Source organism: Falco punctatus (assembly GCF_963210335.1).
Source record: "Falco punctatus genome assembly, chromosome: 5".
Taxonomy (NCBI): Eukaryota; Metazoa; Chordata; class Aves; order Falconiformes; family Falconidae; genus Falco; species Falco punctatus.
The window spans coordinates 58242593-58251268 of NC_137584.1; the positions used below are offsets into that span (position 1 = coordinate 58242593).

At 43.2% G+C, this 8676-nt stretch overlaps 1 protein-coding gene across 1 annotated transcript; it reads right to left on the reverse strand.

The window, feature by feature from the left end:
* Positions 1-752: 752 nt before the first annotated feature.
* On the reverse strand, positions 753-7695 carry HINT3 (histidine triad nucleotide binding protein 3). Its single transcript, XM_080389988.1, has 5 exons — positions 7533-7695; positions 6839-6956; positions 5416-5485; positions 4456-4582; positions 753-2543 (listed from the first exon to the last, which is right to left on the reverse strand). The coding sequence occupies exons 1-5, from the start codon at positions 7662-7664 to the stop codon at positions 2496-2498; spliced, it is 495 nt and encodes a 164-aa protein (XP_080246114.1). The 5' UTR covers positions 7665-7695; the 3' UTR covers positions 753-2495.
* Between the last annotated feature and the right edge of the window lie 981 nt (positions 7696-8676).

The window sequence follows — 8676 nt, forward strand, 5'->3', positions numbered from 1 at the left end:
TGCTTTGTTGTTTGAGCTGGTTTGAGGCCTGTCTGCTGCTGCTGAATTCCCCATCTTGCTCATCAGCAAAGTTTGGAAGCCAGGTTATATCCTGATTTTTACCTTTCCCTTTCCAGCCTTACTGTCACTAGTGGGACCCTTCTCAAATGTACAATATACAAGCTGACCCTTGCGCTTCCGTGTGCATTTGACATGTACTGGGTCTAGCTGGGATGGAGGTAATTTTCTTCAGAGCAGCCTGCAAGGTTTTCGGCTTCTGGGTTTGTGGCTGAAACAACGTTGGTAACACACCAGCGTTCTGGAGGCTGCTGAGCAGTGCTGGCACAGCATCAAGGCCACCTGCTCGTCCTGCTCTGCCCCTCCAGTGGGCAAAAAGCTGGGAGAAGGCACTACCCACACACCTGACACAAACTGACCAGCAGTGACACCCCATGCCATGTAACGTCAGGCTCAGCAATAAACACTGAGGAGAGGGGTTTTTAGGGGAGTGGAGGGTGAGGGCAGCCACTGCTACCAGCCTGCTTGTGGGAAGTCATGAGTGATTACCTGTGCATCACGTACCTTGCTTTTCTTTCTTCCTCTTTGCTTCACTTATTAAACTGTCTTTATCTTGACCCATGAATTTTCTCACTTTTGCTCTTCCTACTCTCTCTCCCATCCTGCTGGGGTCAGGGGTGAAGAGCAAGCAAAGGGCTATCCAGGGTCAACACCCACAGTCAACTATTCCATTGCACTGGAAGATCATTCCAAGATGAGCATTTACTCTTTTATTAATCTTTTCTGACAACAGTTCATGTTGGTACTTTAAATATTACATGTCACAGTTAAGTAGAGTTACATAAATTAATTACAAATCAGAACACATACTCAGTATTAACTCTTGGAAGATCTTAATTTTCAAGTGTTTCACACAGCTAGGAGCCAGCTCAAACCTCCTAATCTATTGCACAGAAGCAATTAAAGTTCAGTGGCTTTAATACGCACTCTTCCTTCCTAATGTTACAAATTAAACCCCTGAAGGGCTGCAAATGACGTGAGTGCCCACTAGTAAGAATAATAAGACGTTAGGCACAAGATCTTACAGAAAAGAGAGTTGTAACTCTTTTGGGTAGGAAATGCTGTTCTTCAGAAGGGTGTGAACTCTCTGAAGTATTACTACGTGTAGCTTACAGTAAAGTATTACAATACATTGTACCACTAAGGCAACACAGGTGCTGGGTCAGTGGAAGACACCGAGAAGATTATGTTCAGGGAAGCTTGCAGGTGCAGCAGACCATCATCACCTCCACTATATCTAAATGCATCAGCCAAGGACACTTGGTTCGTTAGGCACCAAGAGACACAGTCTGTGAATGAAGAAAATCCACTCCGTGTTTTCTGGAGTTTTAACTTTCCAGTCTGCCTTAATATAGTGTTGAAAAACAGAGCGCTAGCATTACTGATTAGAGTCATACAGCGCTGGCAAATGTTCAGCAGGTCCCTTAAGCAACCCAACATGTTCCAATTTTGGGCTGAGTCCCTGCTATCCCAAATTCAAATCACATTGCTATTATGCAAGCGTGCCACATACTCACTGCACTAAAGACTCATTTCTCTTATGACTTCATTTAGAGATCAAATTTAGCCAAAGCATTAGTAATCTCCAAGGAACTTCCAGTGAGAACAATGTCAGAACCGTCTAAAAATTTGGATTTTGTTTCTACCATCATGCAGAAGAGTGGTATATTAAATCAATTCCTCTGAACTCTTCACATTTTTTGTAAACATACAGTAACTAATTTCAAATATTGTCTATGTAAGAGGGAAATGATCTTTAAGTCCGACACACAACCACTTACACATACATTTAAATGATATTCTATGTTATATAGCATTATCACATCTCGGGCACCTGTTGTATTAACGTTTACTATGTCACTATCATGCAGGTAAGACAGGTAATATACTGAAGTGGTTTAGCACCAGAAAGTTAGTAGTGTACTTTCAGCAACGTACCTACTAACAACTAGGCATAAGTAACACACAAAAACTGATGGAAACTAAATGTTTTAAATGTTACTTGCAATCTCAGAACAATGTATCTTCAAAATAAAAGCTTGATTCTGCAACAAATATTTCCTTTGGTACCAGGTACATGCTGTTAGTAGTAACTTGTTGGCTTAGTTGCAATACATTGTGCTGCTATACCCTGCCTTTTACTAGGAAAAGTTCTCTGCATGTGGGCATATGTGTGTGTGGGTATTATGTGTGTATATATATACAAATATAAAATCATAATTAAAATACATTGCCTTATTGTCAGAGAAGTACACTTACTGAAGTATCCAAATGGGAGAATTAGGCTGGCAGCTACAAATTATGTGGGTAGTTCCTCATAAGGAACTAAAGCTTTTTTTAATCCTGGTATACTATTGGCAACATCAAACTGTGCAACCTTAACTCAGAGTTCAACGACAAAGAACAAATTGGGTAGCGACACAAGGCTAAGAGTGCCTTCAGCTGGCAGCATTTTCAGTTTGCAGTCGCTCAATCAGTTGTTCAGCCTATGAAAAAGAAAGAAAACAATTCATTAACTACACCATGGACATTCAGTTTACTGAAAATTCCATTTCAAAAACAGTGACACTAACAGAGCATTCACTTTCCATTTTTACAGACAAAGCATACAAGAGAAGCAGAATACAATGATTGCTTTAAACAGCAGACACTTTTTTTCAGTTAGGTGATCAGAAGAGTAACCAGAACCTATGAGAGTGAGAGGATGTTTGAGCAAATAAATAGCAGATAAGCAGTGTGGTTTTAAAGACCTCAGAAGACAGCAGTGCTCAGAACAACCCAGCTGTGAGACCAAAGATTCTTTCTTTGGGAGATGTTCCAGAATGGCATGTTGTGGCCTCTCATCACCCAACGAGCCGCACACACGAGCCACATATGTTGCTGAGGGATGGAGTGCATTCAGTATGTGGCTCATGTCACGAGATATGCATCCATTCTTTGGATATGTCATTATGCTCACACATGTATTTCTCATCATATGGCTATTTATGCATCTAGCGCACAGCTGGGACGGCTGTATTTTGTAACAGCACCAGCCCACAGAGCCCTCAGAAAGGCTCAGGGTAGAAGGAAGTCTGCCAGTGTTGTTCTGGCAGGACAAATTGGGCACATGGAGACTAACACAGGCACTTCTAAAACAAGTCTGCTTACTGGCAGCTTTTTCTTTGCCAGTCCCACTGAATTAAACTTTGAATTTGAACTAGGGCTTGTGGTTTTATTAAGATCTCCAAAGGAACCTCATTAAAAGGCAAAAAGTTTAAATTTGGCATGTTTCAAATACACATAGTAAAAATGTAATCAGCTATTTACGGTAGGAACAACTTAACAGGACTTAAGTAGCTCTTGCAGTTTATTTGCAAATAAAGCTAGATAAAGCACGGAGCAACTGAAAATGAAGTTACCTGAATCTCATTTTGTGTTCTTAAACGAGTATTACATTCAAGCCATTAGAATTAAATAAAAACCAAACAAAACCAACTCAAGAACATCTGGTAAAGTATCTCTTGAAGTGCGTCCATATTGGATAACTAAACTTGGTACATATCTCCCTGTGCTAATCCAAGATAGTAAGCAGTAAAACTACACAGCTATACTTATTTGAGGGCCAAATATCTATGTGATGCCATACATAACACCAGAGACATGTCTGGGCAAGCTAGGTGAGATTTCCAGCGAGGCACCACTGTGAAGAAGCCAAGTTTTTCCTCTTTATATAAGAGGCTGCCTGTATTCTTTTTAGATGAGACAGACTTTTTTCAGCATCTTTGTTTTGGGGCTGTGCAATGAGACCAGGACCTGTAGCTACATTGCAAGGATAGGTTCCTTTGTTGCATGAAAGCAGTGAGAATAAGCTTTAGTCCTCGAGGAAGAGATTTTCAAAGTGATTTAGTCAGTCTTGTTGTTTATCTCTGCTGACATAAATCACTACAAACAATGTTTTTGTAAAGCAGACACTTCTAGTCTGAAGACAAGATTAAAAAAAACATGTGAACTGATAAAAGCAATCATTAACTGGATATGTTTTTCACCTAAATCCGATGAACCAGGGTATATACAGTACAGTCCACCACATTTGAATCTATCCTTGTAAATTAAGTAACTACTTATCAAGTGTCCTCAGAAGCACATCACATTAACCTAAGCTACACATTAGATCCAAAACTACTGTACTGCTTGCTGTTACTGGCACTCCACTGCCCTTAAGAAGCGTAAATGTTAAGGTTTTTACCATTATATTATCTCAAATAGTTAATACAAAATAGATGTAATTAATAATTACAGTAATAACAAAAATAATTGCTCAGAAAAATTTGGGACATAGTTAAAATGTTAGAAAAACACTGCATTTTCAGCTTGCAATCGAAAACCTACCGCAAAGCACATCTGCATTACACTTACTGTGATAAACCAGTAGGAGTTGATTCTGTAAAGAAGTCTGGATAAGAATCCCAGCTGACTGGCTGGGGCCAGGACGTGAAGATGCAAGTGGGCTATCGAGCAGAACGGAGGCCAGTGAAAACCCATTCTTCAGAAGAGAAAAACAAGTTAAAAATACCGGCGATGTTAATTCAAGAAGTAGAACATCGTATATTACTTAACATAATAAACTGAACTAACAACTCACTCACTGTGTTTTCTTTGTACATAAAGGCAGGAACAAAACCATGCCCTTTTCTTTCATTATGCTCTCAGGGAACTTTTTCAAAAGCCTATTAACCTCCTCTTTCACATGCCTGTATTTAAGATACATTTTATTTTGTAAACTTTCCTTTTTAACAAAATGTATCTTAAATATACCATACCTAGTTTTCAGCTGGAAAGCCAAGTGTCACTAGATGAATGTAGCTCCTACCTATTTTAATCATGAAGGCTCAGCTCCCTATACTCTACACTATTTAAATTCTGTTAAAATTTACTTGGCTATCAAAGGCACTGGCTTAAACTAAAGGGTGCAGCACTTAAATTAATGCAGGTACGATTGAAACACAATGTAGTGCCCTGCTTGAACAGGACAAAGTTTACCGCCCTTCCGAAATCTAGGATTTAAAGCATATTTTTAGGATGTAATTAAAGAGCAGCCTTTTAGGTAAGTTGTTTGAAGTGTCCTCCCTATCCCAAGATGTGGTCAAGAAAGAATGTCAGAGTTGGAATGCAATCTGCCCTGGAAATTAATCAGAAAAAAAGTTTATATCCAATACCAGCACATCCTACTTCAGAAGTCACGGGACAAGTGAACACAGACCTGATTTCTTCAATAAATTGTACTGCAGTTACTGCAGTTGTTGCCACCGTCTCTAAAAGAGCATTCTGAAAAGTAAAAAACATACTCAATAAACACAGATGGTTTCCATTACATACCTTATATCATCCAAGTCGCTAAAATTATTTTTCTGGAGGACAGCTTTTCCAACTTCCATCATTCTCTTCACTATTAAACACAAATAAATGTCATGTAATGTTTAAGTAATATCTTACACATCATATGTCATCAAGTAATTTAAACAAGGTATTATTCAGAATATTAACTTCAACAAACTGATTACACTGAGATTACAAATGTAACTTTTTCAAAATTTAAATACTGTAAATACTCATAATCAAACAAAGACTGTCAAGACAGCGTTGTCCAATAACTGACACAGAAATCGCCACTGTTACCAATTTCCATACTAATGATGCTTTTAAATTCTAAGAACTTTGACCACAGCCACGCTATCACCACACCCTTATAAAAACCCCCGAATACAGAGTGATCATAATGATGTTTACACGAACTGCAGTGTTATATCTCTACAGAGCTACAGGACTTTGATCTCTAGGTCCTGTACAGCCAGGCATAATTTAGGAAGTTTCAGAGGTAGTACAGAAATTTAAATTAAATTAAAATAAAAACTGTCAATACTACTTATTACTAGGACAAAGATTCATTAGTGTACCCCTGTAAAAAGACTCAACGCTAATACAAAAACTCAAAGCAAAAGTCTAAGAAACTGTCTGGAAGCCAAACACATACATAAATTTTTTTCTGGAGAAAACTACCCTATGTTTAGAGGAGAAATACAGTCATGCAAGTCTTGCAACACACAACTATAACCCTTTTCTTGCATCACCTGTAAATTTCCCTAAGGTGGAATCGCTTCACACCTGTATGTCTGTACTTTCTTCTGTTACTAAGCACACAGCCAGGCATTTCTTGTGAAACAAATTCCAGAACAATGTTTTCTTAAAGAAAAGGGAAAAGAAAAAAAAAGAAAAAGGAAAAAGTGTCTTATCAACAATAAATCATAGCTTCAATATTTTAGAACTTAATTTTTTCAAAATTATTTAAGCTTATTAGAACACTATTTTCCTTTCTCCTTTCTTTTTTCCTTGAAAAATAAACATGGCACTTTTTAAAAAATATACATTTGATAAAATTCTTCTGTAATTTTCCATATAGTTTAAAATTGCACATATATATCTAAGAAAACCCAATGAAACAGCACATAAACGCTTTAAAAACAAAGCTGCAGTTCCAACAAAGTGCACAGGCATCTATACTCCACAGGACGAGATTTCACGCGATGTTCTTCTAGAACCACACAAAAAAATATGCTATTGCAGAACAGCACACGGAAGTTCCCAGGAAGGACACATCCCTACCTACGCTCACTCACACCATCTATTTCTACGTTTACACCCTCAACCAAATGGTGCTCAAAGACATAATTATTTGACAACACGATGCTTAAGGCTGCACAAAATTATTTTCCTTTCGGTTAACAGACACTTGCAGCCTTACCTATAGGTATATGTTCTGTCTTTAGTGTTTTGCAGTTTTCCATATGCTCCACTGGCACCACCAGGTAGTGGTGGGGGGCATCAGGTTTGATGTCTCTAAAACAAACGAGATCTTCATACTAAAAAAGGATGCAAGGACATGAAATTGATTACGAGGAGGATACTGGCGAAGCTGCTAACAAAGTCCATCTTTCCCATATCAGCGTGACGCTTAATGTCATATTGGAGGCAACCAGCAAAAAATCGTTCAGGTATTTGTTACACGGAACAGGCACGGCTCGTGCCCGCCGCTGACCTCTGCAGTCGGGGTTCCCGGTTCGGTGCTCCAGCCGCTGTGCCAACGCCGGAGGATGGCACTCATCTCCCTTCGGCTCCTGCCTCCGCACGGACCCCCGCACCCCCCGCACCCCCCTCCGCCGGCGGGCACCGGACCCCAGCGTTGGGCTTTTCGTTCCGGCCCGGCCGCCGCCTCCTGCCCCTCGCCCCCCGCAGCTCGGGCACCGGGACCCGCACGGCGACAGCCGCAACTCGGCCCTGCGTTCAAAACCGGCAACGGACAACAACGGCCCGGCCCGGCCCACGAAGCCTGCGCGGCGCTGCCCCGACCCGCACCGCATCCGCGGGAGAGGCCAGGGCGGGGGCGGCCGGGGAGCTCCGCCGCCGGGACACCGCGGGGGCCGCCGCCCCTCACCCACCTCGCAGGAGAGCAGCGCCGTGCCCGGCTCCTCCCGGCGGGCGATCCTGCAGAACACGCACTTGCCGTCGTAGCCGCCGGCGCTCCCGGCTCCCGGCCCCGCAGCGGCGCCGGCCGCCTCGTCCCCGGCCATCTTCCCCCGCCCCCACGGCGGCCGGGCCGTGCGCGCCCCCTGGCGGCGGGAGAAGGCGGGCGGGGCCGGAACCCGCCGCCGCGCCTGCGTCAGCACCTCCCGCGCCGCCAGGGGGCGCTGCGGGCTGAGGGCCGCGGGGGGCCTGTCCCCCCCCCGGCGAGGGGCGGCACCGCCGTGCGGGCCCGGGGGGCGGCCGTGTCCTTGCGGCCCGGTACGGGCCGGCGCCTCCCGGCAGGGCAAGCACGGAGCTTCCTCGGCGCTTCACAGCAAACGCCCGGCCGGCCGCCGAGTTACAGCCCTCCGGCACCGCTAAGCGCACGTGAGCTCTGCCCGCCGTTTTCGCTAACAAAACAAATCATCATATACAAACGAGGCATAAAATTGACTGCGTTCTGAGCTTGCTCAAATGAGAATCTGTTGAAATGAGAATATCATAGAATCAACAGCATGGCTGGGGTTGGAAGGGACCTTAAAGATCATCTAGTTCCAACCCCCTGCCATGGGCAGGGACACCTTCCACAGACCAGGTTGCTCAAAGCCCCATCCAGCCTGGCCTGGAACACTGCCAGGGATGGGGCACCCACAGATGCTCTGGGCAGCCTGTGCCTGTGCCCCACCACCCTCATCATATCAACTGCTTCCACAGCAGACAGAAAGTATGCCTAAGTGGCAGCTAACCTTCAATTTCCAAAAATGTTTTCTTAATAATTCGTATTTTAAATTGCTTGCGCTGTTCATTAGACCAGAGTTGCAGAGCTGCAGAATCCCTGACCACAGACTTTCCATGTTGATGTTCTTCATGCAGCCTAAGTGGCACAATGTGCCTGTCCCACAGGCGATAGGCCCTAGTGTTTGAAGAGGTAATGAGCTGCAAAATTTAGAATGGGCATTTTCAAAAATTTTTTTCTTTCAGAGCAAGCAGCGATTGTACAAATGGGACATGGCTAGCTATTCTACCTGAAGAAACCAACCCGCAGAGCACCAGGCAATCCCTTTGTAGTGAGCTAACCTG